The sequence below is a fragment of the Trachurus japonicus genome, chromosome 5, assembly GCF_045865225.1.
Source record: "Trachurus japonicus isolate A0001 chromosome 5, Traja_1.0".
In the NCBI taxonomy this organism is placed as follows: Eukaryota; Metazoa; Chordata; class Actinopteri; order Carangiformes; family Carangidae; genus Trachurus; species Trachurus japonicus.
Window position 1 is genome coordinate 6,940,363 of NC_140911.1, and position 22,117 is coordinate 6,962,479.

Genomic DNA, 22,117 nt, shown 5'->3' on the forward strand with positions numbered 1-22,117 from the left:
CGAGCAGATTGATGCCACTCTCGTATCTCGCCAAAAAAAACGAATGAAGCTACAGTTAGCAGCTGATTATCTTAGCGTAGCTTAGCATAAAGACTGGAAACAGTTGGAAACAACCAACGTGGCTCCGTCCAAAGCTCACAAACAAACTGTGGCCACATGCTGTACAACCGAACACCTATGACGCTATTCAACGTGTTTTACCTGCAACTCGACAAAATAACTGAAATCATGTGAAAACACATAGCTAAACTTGCTGTTTTTATGGGAGGATTATGTGCTGGACTATCTCTTTTCTGGAGGCAGTTGCCAGGCAACCAGCCCAGACTACAGGAAGTTATGGGTCCTGGCCAAGAAATAGTCTGTGTAGCACTGTTAATTAGTGAGCTTTAGCAGCGCTTCACTGGCTGCTGCTGGCTGTAGCTTTATAGTTTTCATACATCACACATGGAGCGTGGTGGTGTTCATCTCATTTAACTCTACATTAGAAAAAAAATGAAAGTGTATTTCCCAAAATGCCAATTATTCTTTTGATTATCGATTAAAAAGACAGTTGCGTTGAAAGATAATCAATACAGAGGGAGCAAAAGACCAGATTACAGTAAGACAAAACAAAGGCTTAGGGTTTGTAATTAAAGATGTTTTTTCATTATATATCTCAGCACCATAAGCGGATTATAGTGCATTACAGTAATAATGGAAACTAATTCAGCATTTACAGTTGTTTTTTTGTAGAAATGTCTGGTTTGGTTTTACGGTTCAGGTGTTAACTCTGTTCTGAAAACTAAACCCAGTGCTGGTTCAATGTTGGGGTGCCCTCTGCTCCATATTATATTCTGATGTAAAATGGCTGCTCTCCGTCGAGGTAAGGTTCAGCCGAGATAAGAAAAAAAAATAGGAGAAAAAAAAAGAGGAGGAGGAGAGAGAGTAGGGAGAGCAAAGACAGAGAAAAAAGAATAAGAGAGTGCGAGCATGGAGGAGATGGAGTGTAGAGAGTGTGAAAGAAGTAATCAGGTGTAGTTAGGCAGCAGCCGGAGGAGAGAGGCTCAGGTAGAGAGAGCGGCTGTCAGAGCTCTCCCACTTCTGTGAATTCTCCTGCAGAAAATGGAGTTTCAAATGTGTCAAGCCTCCTGTGTTTTTGTCAGCACTCTGCTCTGCTGATGTGCATGTGAAAGCCTCATGGTGTCTGTTTGTGTCTGTGTGCTTTAACGTCTCTTTGGATGTTTATGTTTTTGTTTTGTGTTTCGTGTGTGTGTCTCTGTCTCCGACTATAAAACTATGGAAAGGAGCCGCATCCCGCTGATGTCAAGGCTGAGAAGTTATCACCATACATGAATTACTACTGGCTTCTCTTGTCACTCTTGTTTTTCATGCTTCTCCTTCTCCTCTTCTTCTAAATCATGAAAATGTCACAACAATCAGGTTTTTATTTAAAACTTTTGCTACTCCAGAGCATATCTGTCCTCTTTATGCACACGTTCTCTCTGTATATGCACGGAAATTCATCCTTACATGACTTGATGTGTCACTCTGGTTTTATTTGTGAGTACCTGCTGCTGCCAGTAGGGGGCCCTGTGTCCCCACTAACCCAGTCAGCAGCAGTGACCAACCATGTGTGTGGCTACTGAGTGGTTACCACCAGCCTGCAACAAGCTGCTGTCAGTTAATGGTGGAAGTCACCACAACCACTCAAGGATGTTTTGATGTGTGCATAGACTCGTCTGTCTCACTCATTCATCTCCCGTCTCCTGTGAACCCCTTGTTTCCCTGACAACCAGGTGGAAGCAACTTAGTCGGGAACCATTTTCACTCTCTCTCTCTCTCTCTGTTTCCATATTTATATGTGTTGCCACTCCCAACAGCTGTAATGAACATGTTAGTCCTTTAGTTTCGTTTTACTGATTGAACATGAGTGTGTGATGGAGCACGAGACCATAATGGGATGAGAGTTAAGTAGAGGAGAGCATGGACAGTCAGTGAGATTAATGATCAATCAAATCAGTTTAAACTAATAGACACTAGGGACACATGATACATTTTCTAACTGTCAGTACAGATAATTATCGGCCCAATATTGGCTGATAGATTTCAGCCAAAATACACAGAGAAGTCCGATAATGACATTACAAGAGCCAATTATGATTAGCCAACATTGCCTTTTCAGTTGATTGAAACAATAACAAATTATTCAAAATGATTTCTGAAGAGTGATAACTGTTGCTGTTTTTGTTGTGATCACAGTAGATGTCAGTTAGTTATATTATTTTGTTAAGTGAGAGGCAGAGCTATAATGTTAAATTCATCTTTACGCATTAGTACATCTCAGGTGTGGATATATCGCCCTTGGTTATGAGAAGCAGAAAGTTATCAGTTATCGTATTGGTGGGGGAAAAGTTATTGTACATCCCTAATAGACACTAAGCAATTTTAGTGTTGATTTATCTGAAAATTGGAATCAGAATTAACTTTATCAGCCAAGTTTGTGGCCTCACATACAAACTGTGGGTTTATTCCTAGTGGCTCAGACACAGACATGCAACTAAATACAAGAATATGATGCAGTAGCCTACTATTTTTTACAGAAGTGGTATCACACAGCTGCTGCTATTACTTCATGTGGATTTGGAAAATATTTTGACAAAATCAATAAAATGTAAAGGAAGAAAGTTCATAAAACCTTCCTGACATCGGTAAAAGAGATTCTCGACTCATCTCATTTGTCGTTGAGTTAAAATTGAACTGAAAGGACAAGGTGAGAGAGAAAGGACTAATAATCAAAAAGAGAAGAGACTAATAGGTCAACATTTCTCTTTTGTTAAACCCTTCCTACCTGGTTAATGCACATTTCTCTCGTCATGTCCCCTCTGTTTGTGCAGCAGGTTTTTCTGTTCAAACGTCTCATTCTCAGGTTCAAACCGGCAGATTATTCAGGTGACATGACAAGAGGAATTTTCTCAAACTTGGAAAAGCTCTTCACAAAAGTCACAGAAGATATTATACAGCTGCTTTTTTTGGGCTGTGTGCTGCTTCCTGTCATGAATAAATTGACTTTGACACATAATCATAATTGTAATGTAAATAGGCAGAGTGTGGGATGAGATTGTGATTATGTGAGTTTGTGCAACATGTTAGATTTCTACATCACTTTGATGTAAAATGTCAAAATTGGAAATTTTGCAGATTAGACAGTGTCACAAGTAAATATATGTAATATTTGTTACAGTAGCCTACAGTAGACGTCGAGTGCCTGCACTGTGAAGATCCCACTGAGAGAGGAGGGACGAAGCAGGCTGCCATTTATAAATAGAAAGAATCGGCACGCACAGTGTCAGGCTGGAGGAAAAAAAAAAAATGGGTCTGTTGAATTTGTGTTGAGTAAGCAGTGACGGGAGGTTTTATTAGGGGGAAATAGAGCGTTTCATTTCATGCTAATTCTTGGCATTAGTTCCAAATGTGACTTAAAAACTTCCTCACGGTGCCTCAACTTTCATGTCCCTATGCAAGCGTGTGTGTGTGTCTGTGTGTTAATGTGTGTGTGTGTGCAACAGAGAACAGGTGGCCAGAGCCCCCAGCAGTCCTGGTCTAAACCCTGCCTCCTCCTCCTCCTCCTCTTCCTCCTCCTCCTCCTCCTCCTCCTTCCTCCTTCCTCCTTCCTCTATCGGCCGCTCTTTCTTTCTCTCTGCCTCCTCCTCCTCCTCCTCCATCCATCCATCCATCCATCCTCATCACTTCTGTCTCCTTCTCCCACCAAGAACATACATGTTTACCCCCGCCGCCCTGCCTGCCTGTCCCCGTTTATCTATCTCTCTACTCCCTCTTTCTGTCTCTCTCCGTCCCTCCTTCCCTCCCCTCCCTCCCTCCCTCCCCCCCCTCCTTACCCCTCTCCCTTCCCCAGCCCCGTCCGTCCGTCCTCGGCTTGTTCTGTAGTTGGAGCAGGCTGACTATCGGCGTGCTGTTGTCCCGGCACAGGGAGGGCACCGGGAGCAGCAGCAGCAGCAGCAGCAGCAGCAGCAGCAGCAGCAGAGTCTCATGCAGCCCGGCTGCTACACTCGCTGTCGACCGGGACTCAGAGGAGCTCGCCTCCTCTTCTCACCTCCACACCACCCTCCTCCTCCCCCCTCCTCTTGCATCTGTCTCTCTTGTCGTGGGGGGGTCTGTCTCAGGCATCTGATATGTTTAGCCTCCACCATGAACCCAACAGTGAAGATCCATCTTCAGAATGGGATCCTCTTTAACACCTACATGTACCAGGTAGGTAGTAGCACCTGTGCAGATTTTGTGAGTGATTGTCTCTCCGGCTCAAACAGCTTTTCTCTGCAGTCTCCACATGTCCTTGCCTTGAGTATTGATTTCAGCGCGGATGACTCTGAGATACGGCCTTTTCTCCACCTCCTTCCTCCTCCTTCCTCCTCCTCTTCCTCCTCCTGCTCCTTCGTTTTGTTGCAAATTGCATATCGGTTCAGCCCCTCCACCGAGGCTTTTCAACTGGTGGATGTGGCTTCAACCTCCCAATTGTCCAAGAAGAAATAAAGAAGATGAATTAATATGTGTCATCATCATGCACTGTTGGGGAATTCTCTCTCTTGTCTGTGACTGTTGTGCGTGCTTCACTCACCGTATGTTTGTCACAACACACACACACACACTGCGAGAGACAAACTCAACTGATGCGCGACACAAACTCTTTGTGCTTCTCCTTTCATCCGAGCAGAGGAAGTGCTCCCCTCTCATCCTCCCTCTCTTCCTTTGTCCCTTTTTTTTTTCCTGGTGCAGGTTTTTTTGCTTTGCTCTAATGAAGAAAACTGGGATACATGAATGGATGCTATTCTGGGCTCAGGCCTTCAAAGGAGACAAAGTTGGAAAAACCTGCAGGCATTTGACACCTCTTTGCCTGCTGAACCATAAGAAAGGGATATTTGGGAGAAGCGGAAGGAGCTGACGTGTCAGTGGCCCGACTGTCTGTCGCTGCGAAAGTGCTTTTGCTGCGTCAATCAACTTTATGGCCAATGATCGGGCTATTAAATGACTGTTAATATGCACGTTTTGATTGTGGTGAGTTACTGGGCGTCTGCCAGGTTTCATCTAATCCTTTGAAAAGTGGCTACGAGTCCTTTTTTTAGATTCACTTACGCTGTGGATTTAGTGAGTAAAAACCCCTGAAAGGTGGGATTTAGCAAGTTGTATTTACACCGAGGGTTATCAGATCATTTGAAGAAGTGAGTCCAGAGTTGGCACGGCTTCAGCAGTCAGTCCTGGCATCATCAACCCTGATGCTCATGACTCACAGTTTTAATGCAGATGTTGAATTTTAACACATCTGTCACGAAGAAAGAAAAAATAAATTGTCTTTTTTTTCTCCTTCTTTTTCTTTTTTAAAATTCCTGTCCCACGTTTTGCATCTTGGACTTGTTCCTCCAGAGCAGCAGTCAGTCAGTCAGGCTGCAGATCCCTCAAATCTCTCTGCACAGCTTTGTGCACGTTTGTGTTTTAGAGCGTGTGCGGATGAAACGTTCATCATGCAAAGTTTGTGTGTAGCCTGTGTGTGTGTGTGTGTGTGTGTGTGTGCCGCTCAAACACCTCACTTTCCTAATGAGCCGTTGCCACGGTGACAGCAGAAGTGTGCAGGGTGGCGCCATGGCAACAGGTTACCCGCTGCCTACTTAGGGGCCAACACCCAGGCAAGGTGTTGTTGTGGTGATGATGTGGAGTATTTATGTGCGTGTGTAGGCTATGTGTGTGTGTTGGTTTTGATTAGTCAGAGGAAGCTGGAGTCTACCTCCCTCTCTCCCTCTCTCTCCCTCCTTCTCTCTCTCTGGTCAAGAGTTGCAGAGCTGTGATATCCGAGTCTCCCCCGGGGGACTCACTCATTCTCCAGTCCCAGTCCCCCTCCGCCCCCCCCCCCCCCCTCCTCCTGCATTCATCTTCACCGTGACACTCCTTAGTGAATTACCGAGATTTACATCCGAGTTAATTTAGTGTCTTTTGGTGCACGCAAAGTGAGAGCAGCTCGATCATTACACACCATCTGTACTGGTGTATCTGCTCATCGCTGCCTCTCCACAGCAGATCATCACCCCTGTAGTTTCACTCCTCAAGCTTCATCTTCATTAGCGATTCTTATCTTGCACTTGCGTTGAGGAACTTGCAGCACATCAACGGGAATAAACACTTTCTACGGTTTCTTTTACAGTTAATCCACTCTGTAACACTACAGGTTAATTGGGTAAAAAAATTGAAATAACAGATATCACCATGAAACTTCCCAAGTTTATCACTTACATTAAGACAAATATTTTTTGTATTACAAGTTTTGTCAAATTTTATGTTTAAATATGTAAATGAGGCAATATCTAATGAAATATGCGCTAATTTGCATACATTTCCAGAACTGAAATCTGAACAATGGATAAAGCCCCTTTCAAAATTCTTGTTTTATTTTGTTGACATATTAGAATCAGAAGTTTTTACAGAGGGGATTTTGTATATCTCTTTTTATCACTTTGCAAATGAGAAAATTGTCACCAGCCCTAAAAAATCCAATTTTGCCTTTTTGTTTTTAGGAATAAAACGTTGTATAAATCAGGCTTTGAATGATATATCAACAATCCCCTTTGTAAAAACCTTCAGAATATAGACAGGAATAAAACTGGAAGGTTTGGTGTCTGTAAGTGCTGCTGAAGTGGAGATTTTGGGCTCAGAGTCTGAGGAAAAACTCATTTTGAGAAAATGGCCTTTAAAGACTTGTACTGTAAAATTCCACAGATTGTTAATGTAAATCGTACTTTTACGATTGGTTGCGGATACAAAGGAAATGACAGTTTTTGGAGCCTTGTTCAGGAGAGAGAGAGCTTTACAATGATACCTGACATGACATGGGTCAGACAACAGGCACAGCACAGTATGTCACAGTAGCATATTAACTTTTGGCGAATTTAGTAGTAAAATAACCACCTTAATGTGGATTTTCTACCATTTCTTTTGACTTTTCTGAGAGAATACATGTTAAGGAAAAAAAATAGACCAAAATCTCAAAATTGATCAGTGCCTGTAATATCTCCTGCCTTAGAAACTGACCTCTGCATCATTATTTCTGAACAACAGAGGCAGAAAACAGGAATAGCAAAACTGATAAAGTGATATTATTGACTGCACCGAAGCAGCACAGTCTTCTGTATTCAAGAAACAACGCAGGATTCATCCGATCAAGTTTTTCTGAGTCGTCATATTCAATCTGATATCTGTAAACACAGAGCTCCCAACTAACGCATGAATGCAGCAGAATTTAATTTAGCTGAGGATGTGTTTCTCTTCCTCAAGATGTAAAACGCGATGTGACTGCTGCTGCACTTTGGTGATGATGATGATGATGCTCCTCTTGAGCTGTAAACGCTGCATCACGCCCCTGCCTGCCCCCGTGAATCACACTACGTGTGAATGAGTTTTAATAGTCATGTTTACACTTTCATCCTCGTCTCCTTTTCTTGCTTAGTCACTTATTTTCCTCTTTTTCCTCGTCTCCTCCCACCGACTGACGCTCACAGGGACGACGCTCCGAGTCACCGCTCTCTGTGCTCTGGGTGACATTGATTTATATTTGTTTTGGCTTCACTCTCCTGTCTTGTTAATCTACCCACGCACGGCAGAGGTGCTGTTGCTATAAAGTTGGCGGCGGGGTGATGCCTACTGCATGAAATCTTTAAAAAAAAAAAAAAAACAGAATCCACCATGCCTGTTTGTACTATTTGATGCATTCCAATGGTTGTTTGACATTGCTGTGTGTAAATGCCACTGTATTTGTTTGTTGTAAACTATTTTTCCATCGCTTTTTCCTCCCAACCTTTGAAAAAAGCTGCAGGAAACAGTTGTGAAATGGCAAATAGAGCTGTTGTGAAAGGGAACTGAGCGGCAAAGAGAGAGAGGGAGTAGATATTGTATTCAGAACACAGGAGAGTGTCTGGTTGCATTGCAGTTACACTTAACGACTACACAACTGAGGAAGGGAGAATATAAAATGAAGTGAAAAATACAGATGCATTCGCAAATAGCTGTTTTTGTTATAACTCAGTCAGTGGGAGAGGATTTGATCCATTCAGCTAAACGCTCATTCACTTAGAGGACGATCTACACTCTAACTGTGTTGTCGCTTCTCCCCTCAGTCGTCCTATAAGTGACATTGTCCCCGTGCCTTCCTCTGTGTCTCTGAGTCTTCGGAGCCTCGAGGCTGCAAGAGCAAAACCTCGGGTTTTGGGATGCTGCAGGTCACGTGATGGGCACTGTAAAAATGACACTGCTTGAAGTGGACTTGTTACCGTCACTGAGTGGTTGCAGCAGTGGTGCTTTTTTGAGTGCACTCTATAAATGTGTAGCGTTACTTTTTTTTTTTTTAGTTTTCCTCTCAACTGTTAAATGCATTAACTCTGTCACGGCACAATCTGTTCTTTCTTTTCTGTGCTGTAGCTCCAAAATCTAGAGAGAGAGAGCCAAACCAGTGTGTGCACCAGCACTGTGAGGCTGATTCATTCATATAAATGATTATATAGCCAGGATGCCACTCAGCTGGGTAGGACGCTAGGTGGGCGGGTGGGTGGGTTGAATGGGTGCAGCACCAATTAGCACCAAACCGGAGGAGGTGGTGCAAAAAATATCAGACGTATTTATGGAGTTGATATTTATGAGTTGGTGCAGTTCCAGATAATGATCAGTCTCAGAAGTGGATGTGTAGGACTGCTTGGCGTTGGCCGGTGGGCAGGCTGTCACTCCTCTATTTATGACAGTATTTTAAGAAAAACTACAAAACTTGAGTCACACGTCTCTAAAAAAGTTTTAAAAGATGTTATTCGGTTTATGAGGTTGACTGTGAGTGGGTTTGTTCTCCCAAATTAGGAGCGAGTCAGTGGTGATTTTGGTCTCATGAACAATAGTTTTATCTTGTGAAGGCTCAAGCACATTTGCAGAGAACATACAGACTGGTTTTCCATACACTGGAGCTTTTAAAAAGTGTTGAAAGTATAAGAATGAATGCTGTTGGCAGTGGTGGTGCTGATGAATGGAGGAGGGCTGCTATCTGCGTTCATCGGGTCCTCAGCCACAGATTTACTGCTGAATAACAAGCAGCAAATAAGTGGCAAACTGAAAACTAATGGTCACGTCAGCGGTGATAAATGCAGCAGCACCTTACGTACAGTACACACATATACACTAATTTCCCCCACACACACACACAGAGGTTCATCCATTCTGTGTTTAAAGGGATAGTTCAACATTTTGGCAAATTGGCCCATTGCCATAATCCCTATAGTCATAGCAGTAGGTTCGTTACCTTTAAATGTCGGTGCAAACTATTTTTAGAACAGCGGAGCAGAGCCGTGAGCTGCTCAGAGCTACGCTACAGAGGCTCATGGGATTTCTTGGTTTCCCTCATCAAACTCATCAAATACACAATCCAACAACTCCAAAACGCTCTGGTGGACAAGTTGTGACCTACACATTCACCACGCTATAAGATAATAACACAACGTTACGAGACGGAGTTGCTTGCCAAAAAACTGCCCCCGACGGGAATGTACAGTACATCAGCAGTTTTGCATGAATTTCCCTCTAAAACAACTCTGTCTCGCAACGTTCTGTTATTATCTCATAGCGTGGTGAATGTGCAGGTTGCAACTTGTCCACCAGAGCGTTTTGGAGTTGTTGGATTGTGTATTTGATGAGTTTGATGAGGGAAACCAAGAAATCCCATTAGCCTCCATAGCGTAGCTCTGAGCAGCTCGCGGCTCTGCTCCGCCGTTCTAAAAATAGCTTGCACCGACAATTAAAGGTAACGAACCTACTCCTAAGACTATGGCAATGGGCCAATTTGACAAAAATGTTGAACTATCCCTTTAAAATTTAAGCAATGAATGCCACAAGGCACATTATCAGAAGGGGATTAAAAAGTACAAATGCGCTCCTTCCTACAGTATATACTTGTCTTTGTCTTCCACCTTGGGACCGCACGTCATTTGCTGCATTTGCTACTTAATTACAGACTGGAGCTTTATCGTCTATTGACCAGGGAACGAGCGAGCGAGGGGGCGATTTCAGACACAGTTCAGGTGTGTGGTGAAGGTTAACTCTCCACAGTGCTGACCTCTGTGCAGATCACAAATTCACAGCCAAACACCCCACCACACCACACCACACCACACACACACACACACACACACACACACTCACACAGAGAGAGAGAGAGAAACGAGTGCAGACGGATAAGCACACTCAGTATAAACCTTATATTTTTTGGATTGTGTGTGTGTAGCTTGTGTGGTGTGTGTGTGTGTGTTATAGAGAGAGCAAGAGATTGAATGTACAATTTTTCAGCTCTTTTTTTTTTTATATATCCGACTGCACTCCAATCTCTCTCCTGCTCTCTCTGCGCACACACACACACACACACTCACACCCACAGTGCATTTTTTTCATCCTTTAATCCCAAACTGCTTAAGGAAGCGAAGGGGAGAAATCCCTTTACAATGTCTGGGCTCAGCAGTGTTTGGTAACCACTTGCTATCTCACATTGTGGTTGGAGGCAGAAGAGCAGCGTTCCTTCCTCCAGACGCCCAGAACCTTCTTTTCCGCTCTATATGATATACTCTCTGACAGATGTCGAGGTTGTGTTGTCAAAGAGCTGCGTCTGTATCTGACTGTTGTGTGAAGTTGAATAAACATCCTGGGATTTTCAAAGCTCAGATGGTTTTTTGGTGGGGAAGGGGAGAGGGGGGGTTGAGTGTTAACATTGCATACAGTAGTGCACACTGTGATAGCACATGTATGTGTGTCAGAGAGAACAAAAGCAGGAGCAGTTAGTTGAAGCTGTGAGGTGTCAGAGACTTTTATTAGAAATTAAACAGGAAAAAGTTTTATTTTGTCAAGACAGCGATGAGTTATATTTTATATATGGCGCTTAGGGATGTCACGATTACTTGTTTTCACAATTAATCGTGGTATTAAACGCCACGATTAATTAATCGTAAAGATTCCTAAATACCGTCACTTTCCAAAAAAGATTATGTTGGAACCGTATTGGCAGATGTGCACCAAAGTAAAGGTAAATGCACAGATACTGGTCCATTTACCTAAAGTAACATTGAATTGGTAGGAATTTAAATGTTAGCGTGTCATTTGTAATAAAAAAAAACACGATTAAAATAAAGTTAAACATTTGGTATCGATGACAATTAATGACTTAAATATTTCAAACACATCCCCTTGGGCATGATTAATTGATCCTACATTAATAGATACTTAAATATTTTGTGTAAATATTTAGACTATATTTGATTTTACATATTCATAGTGTTGTGAAATTAATTAATGCATAATAATCATGATAATCGTAATACCGTGATTATTTCTCTGACAATAATCGCACCGAGAAAATCTATAATCGTGACATCCTTAATGGCGCTCTCTGCTCTGTTACGTTTTCATTGTCTTATTTCTTTGTAATTTCTTTGAGTGTGGATGTGCAGGGTGCAGCGTGCAGACAGACAGAGCTCCTAGGAGACAAAAAGGGGGGGACGGGATGAAGAGATAAAGTGAAGAGCACTGGAGGTGGCCTGTTGAGCCTTTTTGCCATGATTGAAAGAGACAGTGAGCTAAAACATCTGTTGGTGGATTTGGCTGAGCTCCTGTCTGTTGGTGGTGGTGATGCACCCCTGTGGAATAAGGGAAAGTAAAATGAACAAGCTGACCCATCTCCCCCCACCCACCCCCTTTTTTTCTTTCCTCTCATCGCTCCTTCTCTTTCCCAGCCTGATGGACAAGATCAACACTTTGTTCTTCGTTCGTCTTTATTTTCTCATTATTTGATGGATAGAACCATTTTTTGACCACTCAGTGCTCTCAGCGTGAGTGTGTTCTGCTTTAATATAGTATCCCGTCCACATAGTGTAGCAGCAGTCCACATCATTACGCAGTACCTGTCACAACACAGACAATCATTTTAGAGCTGTAAAAAATTTCAGTTCCCCCACTAAGATCCATTATTTGTCGAGCTAAGAGATATCCACTCTGAGCTCCTGCAGTGCTCAGCTTGTCATTTTAAAAACAAATGTTTGCAGTGTTTTTTAAACCAATTTCCATGTGTTTGTAAGTTAGGGTTTCTGTGTCATGAAAGCTGCAGGAGATGAGTTGGCTGCATAAAACAAGACAGCAGGTTATATTGAGTTTAACACATTTTAATTTGATGTATAACATCAGGATCATAAAAAAAAAAGAAATCTACTTCAAGATGGTACTTCTACCTTGTGAGTTCATCCGCCTTCATCTCTGAGTTTTGATCCATCACATCAGTTTCTACTTGTGTCATATAAACTGTGTGCAGCGTTTGGAGCAGCTGGTTTATGAAGGTGTAGTTGTTCACCTGCTGTGCACAGTTGCATCGCAAAGCACGGCTCCTGTCACTAAGCAACCTTGACAACACAACACAAAACTTTTTTTTCACAAAGAACTTGAGGTTTTAATGCTCTTGGTATTTTACAGTTGTACCGTTGTTGGGTGTTCATGTGTCAGCTGTCTGCTTCAGTGAGGGTTGGTGTTGGAGTTTTTTTTTTTTTTGCAGTACTAACACGCACAAGAAGGAGCCAAACCGAGCCACTGTGATGCAGTTGGTCCTAAAATATAGTCTCTGTAGGATGCAAAACTCGTTAAAGCTGCTAATACTACAGTATGATCTTACAGGGGATGTGAATCATTTTGTCCGAATATATTTTCAGATCATTTGGAGGATTAGACGTGAATATTCATTATAATTTAAACCACTTGTATTGGGATTCTCAGCCAGATAAACCCAACATGCACTGCTCCACTGTGCAGCTTTCCTTATTTCAACTTTAAAGAAGCATCTCTTAGTCTGATCCTGTGTTTGGGTCATCAGTGACAAATGCAAGACCAAGAGTGCAGTGTCATGGCTGTAGGGAGTACCGCAACTGTGTGTGTATGTGTATCTGTATGTGTATCTGTATGTGTATCTGTGTGTGTGTGTGTGTGTGTGTGTGTGTGTGTGTGTGTGTGTGTGTGTGTGTGTGTGTGTGTGTGTGTGTGTGTGTGTGTGTGTGTGTGTGTGTGTTTGTTTAAGACAAGCAGAGCATTTGCCTCTGGGTATTGGTTTGGACTCACGCCAAGCTCACGGGAAATGCCAACAAAGCACCAAGAGATGTTTAAACAACACATAAACACACACAAGCACACACACAGAGAGAGACTCACACAGAAGTATACACTCCAGTAAACAAATATCCACCCAATCTCTGCTCCACAACAACTACAGATAATAATAATAAGAAGAATAAACTTCCAGCAGAAACTGTGTGAGTCAGTGGCCGGTTCTCGCCTTTCGTGTTATGTAAATCTAATCAGCCGCAGACAAGAGGAACAGAAACAGAAAATCATATGAACAAGTGGATTAAGGGACGGGACTGGGAGACCAGGAGATGACCTCATGTCGTGAGCGAGAGGACACTGCTCAGATAGAAGAAAGACAGATCTTGTAATATCAGTTGCTTAAGAAGGACAAAATCAAGGACTTTTCCTTCTGTGATGCGAAGAGACAAAGTGTGAGCATCAGTTTACACAGTGATGATGATTCATCTGAGAAGGAGCGGATGTGGAGACTTTAAAATCCTTCAGCAGGTGAAGTTTGTCATTTTCAGCAAAAAAAAAAAAAAGAAATCAGACATTATCGATTTCTAAAAACCTTTCACAGCTGTTTGGTTGTGTTTGTTGACAGGTTTTAGATATCCATCCATCCTTTGCATTGCATTTTAAATAGTCTATTATTGTTGTGTGGCGATCCACTTCAAGACCTGCACTCTCTTTTTTTTTTTTTTTTTTTTTGCAAAATTGAAGTCGTAACAGACCTTCGACTGCTGTGATTTTAAAGAACTTGTTCACCCCCAAAAAAATGAAAGATGAAAGATTGCCAGGTGAAATGCCATTAAAGTTTATTTACCGTAAAAATCAAACACACAGCAGAAACCCGCTGCAGATCCATCACGAGCTTCTCCCAAACTATTAAAGTTAATGGAGCCGTCTCTTTACAGCACCAAAAGAACATAAAATGTCCATCAAATTTGCAATATGTGGTTGTTTGTGGAGCTGTGAAAAGGTGATGCTGCTGTCTTGGATGATGTGAAGCTGTGAAACTACATGAAGTAATACACTCGCACACTCAACTGTAAAGACACTGTAACTTCTGCACTGACAACAAACTGTGAACCTATGGACAATAACAGGCTAATGATGAGGTCAGATATGTGTCTTTGTTAGCTTAGCATAGCATAGGAAGATTAAACCCAGTTAAAGGGATAGTTCAACATTTTGGCAAATTGGCCCATTGCCATAATCCTATATTTTTAGCAGTAGGTTTGTTACCTTTAATTGTCAGTGCAAGCTATTTTTAGAACGGTGGAGCAGAGCCGTCTGAATTTACCTCTAAAACAACTCTGTCTGGTAACGTTCTGTTATTATCTCATAGCGTGGTGAATGTGCAGGTCACAACTTGCCCACCAGAGCGTTTTGGAGTTGCTTGGGTTGTGTATTTGATGAGTTTGATGAGGGAAACCAAGAAATCCCATGATCCTCCATAGCATAGCTCTGAGCAGCTCGCGGCTCTGCTGCGCCGTTCTAAAAATAGCTTGCACCGACAATTAAAGGTAACGAACGTCTCCTAAAACTACAGTATAGGGATTATGGCTATGGGCCAATTTGCCAAAATGTTGAACTATCCCTTTAAACAAATATAACGTAATTACTACAAAGATTTATGATTGTACCAGCAGTTGGATTATTTTTTAGCTATGGACAGTGCAGGCTTATAGTGTAATGTAATGTTTATGCTAAGCTAACGAGTGGCCAACTACTGTATGTCCGATATCATTCACTGCTCCCTATATAGTCCACTATAGGGAGTTTGCCATTTTGCAGAGCTGTCTAAATGTATAGTGAGAATAATTAGACCCTAGTGGACTCATTATCCCACAATGCAGTATGGGAAGTACAGTAGTACAGTAGTGTGCAATCGATGCACAGAAAGACAGAAAAAGGGTGCAGAGACAATATCTGAAGATGTTTTTTACTTTTTATTTTAACAATAAGTCTTGAGTGTCACAACCACTGTCGTCTTACTTACCACACAGACAGGTGTCTTTCTTCTCAGCTACTGTAACGCTCAAATTTTGTTTTTTCTAGAAAGTTGAACCTTTCTCTTCAGTGTTTTCTCAGCTGACATGAGGACGTACAGTATAGTACGACTGAATGATCATGTTAGGTGTGGGTCTGTCAGGCGCATGCCTCAGTAAGTGTTGGCGTTGTTTTCTAGAAATTCATTTTCTGTGAAGGTTTGGCCACGAACAAGCCGACTCTCTGTCCATTTCCTAGGAAAAAAAGGCTGCTTTCTCTGCTGCATTTTGAAGGAACCACTGTGATGCAGTTGGTCTTCTTTACTTTACTTTATTTGTTTATTTAGTCGGGACAATGCGTATTAATGGACAGTGAGTACAGAGTAGGCTACCCACAGTAAATACACTGGATTTAGCACATGTGCTAGATTACATCCGTAGTCCCCAAAACAATACAACAATTAACATAAAAAGTCCATAAAGACAGAGGACCAGTAGATAACAGAAGAAGTACATTTACATAGTTACAGGAGGGTTGGACATGATTCTTTGAATGTAAAAAAATATATAATCTATACAGCTGTGATTAACATGATTCATTGAAATATAAAAATATATATATCTATACAGTTGTGATTGACATGATTCATTTAAATATAAAAATATATCTATACACTTATTCAAATATAGTCCAGATCCAGAGTTTTCCCTGAAAGTTGAACCATCTTTTAAGTTGTTTCTCAGCTGACATGAGGATGTACAGTACGACTAAATTATCATGTTGGGTGGGTTATAACCCTCAAACTGCAGGATGTGTGTCATTGCTCTCGTTGTTAAAAACATGCTGTTACCGTGCGATACTGACCAGGCGGTGGGTAACATCCCAGAGCTGCATCTGCACTCTGTGCTGTGCTACCGGTCTGCACAAAGTGGCGGAAAATTGCCTCGAACATGCCATTTCTGACACACTGAGTGGATCCCAACCAACCAGAAACCACTGTGGTCCAACTAGCAGTCATTCATGGAGACGAGTTGTTCAAACCCGGCTATAAAAGGACATCTGCAGCGCTACAAAGGGCTTAAAAGCTTCAGTGAAGTGCATAGCCTTCTGTCAACATTGAGGAGCGGCGTGAATAATGAACATCAATAAATCAAATTGCTCTTGAGTGGAATGCATTTTTCTCAGAGCTAAGAATTCATTCTGGATAATGTGTCCTCTGGTTAATAAAGAGAGAAAAGTCCTTGTGTCATCACCGACAGATGGATGTGTTTCATTGTCAGAGAGAGGGATGACACATTTGTATTTACTTTTCACTCAGTGTAATGGAAGGTTTCGTTTTCATCAGAACTTCTCATGAAGATATGCTCCATCCATCCAATCCATCCAGCCTCATTTGCACTTGCACTTTAAAAACTGGCAGTTTATACCCGGCACTTTATAGAACTCATGCTGACATTACTGCACTTTATGTATACGTATGAATGTTTATATGATGTGAATCACTGTTTAACTCTTTGTGTATTTTTTTTTTCTTAACTCTACCTCTTATTCCTCTCTCTGTTTGCTTATTACCTGCCGGACTGCGGATGTAAATTAGCAGGCTTGCTAACTCCGACACATTTACATTTTTATACACATACTTATGTTCATTAATGTGTATTGTCCCTTTCAAATAAATAAGTAAATTATATTCATATGGATGTTAAAGGGACATTGTGTTCCTTTCAGCTCTGAATTAGCCGTTCATATCATTCATATCTACATGGAGCGGGTAAGCTCGGTGCTGGCTGCCATGTGGTGTCGCCATGTTTTTACGTTCAGTGGCAGCGTGACGGTAGGAAACCACGGAAACTCAGCGGAGACACCGGAGCTGTCGGCTCAGGTCGAGGTGGCGTCTGTGAAAAGTCACTGTGGTAACGCAGTGAGGAGGAATGGAGCGTTACATTGATGCTGCATTCACCTGCAGTCGGGCAGACGGCTGTCGGTAACAAACCAGATGTCATTTTAGTCACAGAAGTCGAAAGAAAGCCAATAAAACAACAATACCACATCGCCATGACAACATATTGTCATGTGTATTGTTTTGCCTCGTGCTGACGGACCACTTGTTTACATAGAGGCTTGTTTATGCCGTTACCTGCAGTGGCTGTCGTCCGTCTGCCGTCTGCCCAATTTCACGTGAATGCAGCCTGAAAAATACGATTGAGTTGCTTGCGATTTACAACCGCAACGCTAGATGGGAGCAATTCCTACACAATGTACCTTTAATGGAAAACCTACATTTTTATGTCACCAGGCACATGTCTATGTGGTGTTTTATATTTGCTGCTAAAGCAAAGCAGTAATGCTCTGGGGTGGGCAGAGTGGCTCAGCCAGGGTTGTGTTTATACGCAGATCAGATAACACAGTGTCACTTTGGTGCCTGGTTTGTTGTGAGGTTTCCACCTGCACAGATTCACCTCTTATCTCAGGTGCACAGCATCTTCTCCTCAGCCTCCTCTGTGTGCAAAAAAACTCCTGTGTTGCCCTGTGGTCAGAGGGATGGGCGCCTAAAACTGATCAGTCACGCCCACGATGTGTTTGATTAAAGCTGCTCAGTTTTTTTTTTTTTTTTTACAAAAGTAGAGGCCACTGTGTCGATCAGTGATACTGTATTAACCTGTGTGTGTGTGTGTGTCTTGTGTTGTGTAGGAGTTTGCCACCCTGACGAAGGAGCTGAACATATGCCGGGAGCAGCTGCTGGAGAAAGAGGAGGAAATATCTGAGCTGAAAGCTGAAAGGAACAACACCAGGGTATGTGTGTGTATGCGTGTGCACGTGTGTGTGTTCGTGCATGTGCATGTGTGTGGTGGTGATGCTGATGAAAACAAATAAGGTTTCTGAGCTTGAAATTAGTATTCTCTTTGGTCGTGTGTGTGTGTGTGTGTGTGTGTGTGTGTGTGTGTGTGTGCGTGCGCTGTAGCTGCTGTTGGAGCACCTGGAGTGTCTGGTGTCTCGTCACGAACGCAGTCTGAGGATGACAGTGGTGAAAAGACAGGCACCCCCGCCATCTGGAGTCTCCAGCGAGGTGGAGGTCCTCAAAGCCCTCAAGTCGCTGTTTGAACACCACAAGGCCCTGGATGAGAAGGTGGACACACACGCACACATGCACACATACTGTACACACACACACACACACACATGTTGCAGTCTGATTACAGTCGTCTCTTGGTGACTTCACCTTTCCCATTTTCACACGATTTTTGTGCAACAAGTTTCAGAGTTTAACCCTTTATCGGGCAAATAACCACATTCAATAACTTATCTTTGACAAATAACATAAGTTGCTTAAGTTTAAAAGTATGTTTGTTTTTGTACACATTAAATATTCTTTTACCTTTATCTGTGTATATCGCGTGTAATCTTTTTTATATACACGGTTGCCCATAAAGTTGGAATAATTTTGTTTTCAGACACATTCCTCTTTGTATTCCCACTATAAAGGTTAATTGTAGTTTAATTTTCACGGGGATACTGTATGTTTCAGTTCAGTTCAGTTCAGACAACTTTATTAGTCCCCGGGGGGCAATTCAGTTTAAGCAGTTCTGGCGTAGAGAAAAACACACAAACAACAACCATGACATAACAACAAGCAGCAGACAACAACAGGAGTACAATATGCAAAATCAGTACACATCCCCAGGGGGCTAAGGCAGCGGTCCCCAACCTTTTTATCTCCGCGGACCGGTCACCGGTGGAAAATTTTACCGCGGCCCGGGGGGGGCGGCGGGGGGGGGGTCGTTCTCTTCGGGGGGGGGGTACGTTCTCCTGTTTACATTAGGCTACATGTAGGCCTACTGTATAAACAGGACTACACGTTCACATAGCCTAGTTTTCTCTTACGTTTACGTTCTTTGTAACAACTCACCATAATATAGTATCACTATATCCGGGGGTGATGCTCCGTCTGTCATCTCGGTTCCTGTCTACTCTGTCATCTCGTTTTGCTGCTGAAGCTGCAGAAAACTCCGTTTCACAAACATAATATGTTTGCAATGGAAGCAGGTTTTCCGTGCTTTTGTGGCGATCTCAGGATATTCTGCTTAAATCCAGAACGCAGGGAGAGAAGTTTTCTGTGAAGTGATGAAGCGGCAGAGAGCCGGCCGGGTCCCGCACACACATTGCGGAGCTTGGAGCATGTGAATCACCTGTTGCAATGAACCCGTCATTTAAACAGGACTCATGCTTTTTCTTTTAGAACAGCTTTCTTCTTGTTGGAAGGCGTCGGGTCTTCTGTCGTCTCATTATTGAGTTTTTCCCGGCCCGGCGAGTCGGCGACGTGTGTTTTTCACTCTTTTACGTTTGTGCCTGCCTGTCAATTGCCTGTCAATTGCGCAGCACTGGGAAGATGCACAAACGGAAGTGGCAACATTTTCAAAATAAAACGACCGGAAGTGTGAAATAGACGAAACAAACAATTTTATTTTTTTTTTTCATTTTCATTTCATCTTTCTGCGGCCCGGTACCAAATGATCCACGGACCGGTACCGGTCCGCGGCCCGGTGGTTGGGGACCACTGGGCTAAGGCACTTAAGCCACTGTCTCATAATTGTGTGGAGTGGCACAATTTGATAACAGAGACCAAGAATAAGAATAAATAGTAATATATAAATAAGTGGCACATTAAATGAAGACACAAGTCACAATATTACAAAGAGTGGCTGCCACTGTCCATGTTCAAGAGCTTAATTGCAGATGGGATCAAAGATTTGGCGTACCTATTTGTCCTCCTGATAGGTGCTATAAAACGACGGCCCGAAGGCATCGCCGTGAACTCAGAGGACAGGATGTGGCCATACTGGGAAGTTATTCCCTTAGCTTGGAAGAGATTGATATATATAGTTTTGAGATTTACACTTTATCTATCAAGAATAAATCACACTGTCAAAAACATTTCACGATTGGGATAAAAATATATTTACCCAAACTTTATGGGAAACCGTGTATGCACACATTTTGGGAAAACTATTACCTTTGAAGGGGCGATATTTGATGGGTTAAGGGTTAATTCTCTTAAGGGTTAATTCTGGTCAACTCCGTTTTGCTTCGTTATTGTTTAGTTGTTAATGAACTTCAACACTTCCTCAATTTCAGAGTAAAAGTCCTCCGTGGAAAGCGAAGAGCTTATCGCTGAAAGGCTTTTAATATGAAACAGATGGAGAAAGTCATGAGTTTTAATTAACAGCAAACTGCTAATTACAGTAAAACAGAAAATGGAAGATGAAAAAGAGAGGAATTGCAAATGAAATATGATAATTTACTTATATAACGGGAAAATTAAAAAAAAAGATTTTAAAAAATTACTTAAATTAAAGACCACGGACACTATCGGAGACATTATAATGCAAAATATTAAATGTTTTGCCAGTAATTACATCAAATAAAGTTCTCTGTTTCCAAATTAAAGCTCCCAATGATCCTTAATGTCATTTATCCAACAGTATTAAAAGTCTTCTGTATAACCATGTCCTCGTGTGTCCTCCGTGTCTCTCAGGTGCGGGAGAGGCTTCGGGTGGCTCTGGAGAGAGTGGCCACCCTGGAGGGACAGCTATCAACTACCACACAAGAGGTGTGTGTGCACATGTATGCATGTGTGTGTGTGTTCGAGAGAGAGAGTGTGTATTTTGCATATGTGTGCTCTAATGTGTGGTTATAAGTGAAACATCTGTTCAATTCCTAGCAGACATCTGTTGAAGCCTCCTGTCTGATCTAATATACACTCCAAGTGTCACGCTGGGTGAGAGGCTCTGTCGTCTCAAGCCCTGTGATCACACACACACACACACACACACACACACACACACACACACACACTAGCCCTCCTCTGTTTAAGAATGTCATTAGAGAAATCATTTTAAAGATGAAGTTATGCTAAATATTCGCAGCAGCCTCAGAAGAAGCAGAATCCCAGTGGGTTATATAAGATTTAAAGTCAGAGCTTGTTAAGTTGCACTGATCACAGTTTTATAAGAGGAGCAGACCCTCACTGAAGCTAAAACCCTCCCTCCTTTCTTCTGCTCTGAGTATAATTCAGATTTGTAGTTATGCAAAATGCGGTAGAGCCTGTAGTCTGTTAGTCTGAAGTCTGCTGGCAGCCAGAGAGCCATGCTTCCCTTTGGGGAGGCTGCGTTTTGTTCTTTGATTCACTGAGGGAAGAGAAAAAAAAAAAAGGTGGTAGATGTGTGAGTTAGCTCATTGTTTGTCTTTTCTGTTCTTTTTAATCTACATTGCAGTTGAACATGGTGAGACAAAGGAAGGACGGAGACTCGCTGGAGCGAACAGATGGATCCAAACCTACATGGAAGGTCTTCCTGGCTGTGTGATTGTTTTTCTGCTCTGTGCTTTATTTTTTATTATGTCTGTCTCTAGTATTTGTCCATCATGGCTATTGCTGGTGGTCCTTACTCTAACTCACACACACACACACACAAGGAAAAAACGCTAGATTGCCTTTCTGAAAATTCAAATAGCATCAGTCTCTGTTCGAGCCCTGTCCGCCCTGGTTTGAGGCCCTCCCTAAAAACAAGTACATATTATGTAACTGTGTCTGGGTCCATCCACAGGGAGTAACAGCCCTCCTCGTGATCAAACAGCAGAGCCTGTTTGTGTCTGGACAGACTTCTCCTTCTTCTTCTTCTTCTTCTTCTTTATGGGCCCGCTGCCGAGGAGGAGCAGTAAAAAAAAAAAGATGCACTCACTCACTTTGGCTCCTGTTTCTCTGGCTTAGAGATAGAGAAAGCAAAAAAGAAAGCAAAAAAAGAATTGTCAATATGTTTTTATTTAAAGAGTAATTAAACTTGATGAATCAATAACTTACTCTTAAGAAAGGATGAGAGCAGGGAGACGACTCTATCAAAGGATGGCCACGGGCAGATAAGATGAGAGGATTGGCCAGAGTCCGAGCATTAAGAGCATGAAGAGT

At 42.3% G+C, this 22,117-nt stretch overlaps 1 protein-coding gene across 5 annotated transcripts in view; it reads left to right on the forward strand.

The window, feature by feature from the left end:
• Positions 1 to 22,117, forward strand: part of ppfia4 (PTPRF interacting protein alpha 4) — a 76,093-nt gene that overhangs the window by 32,297 nt on the left and 21,679 nt on the right. For 4 of the 5 annotated variants that reach the window (XM_085775851.1, XM_085775850.1, XM_085775847.1 and 1 more), the window contains exons 3-6: positions 17,848 to 17,949; positions 18,119 to 18,283; positions 20,690 to 20,764; positions 21,429 to 21,500. In XM_085775851.1, the coding sequence (XP_085631977.1) occupies positions 17,848 to 17,949; positions 18,119 to 18,283; positions 20,690 to 20,764; positions 21,429 to 21,500 (414 nt within the window). Of the gene's footprint in view, positions 1 to 4,049; positions 4,249 to 17,847; positions 17,950 to 18,118; positions 18,284 to 20,689; positions 20,765 to 21,428; positions 21,501 to 22,117 lie in introns of those variants that run through there. The other variant, XM_085775853.1, reaches the window with a different exon arrangement.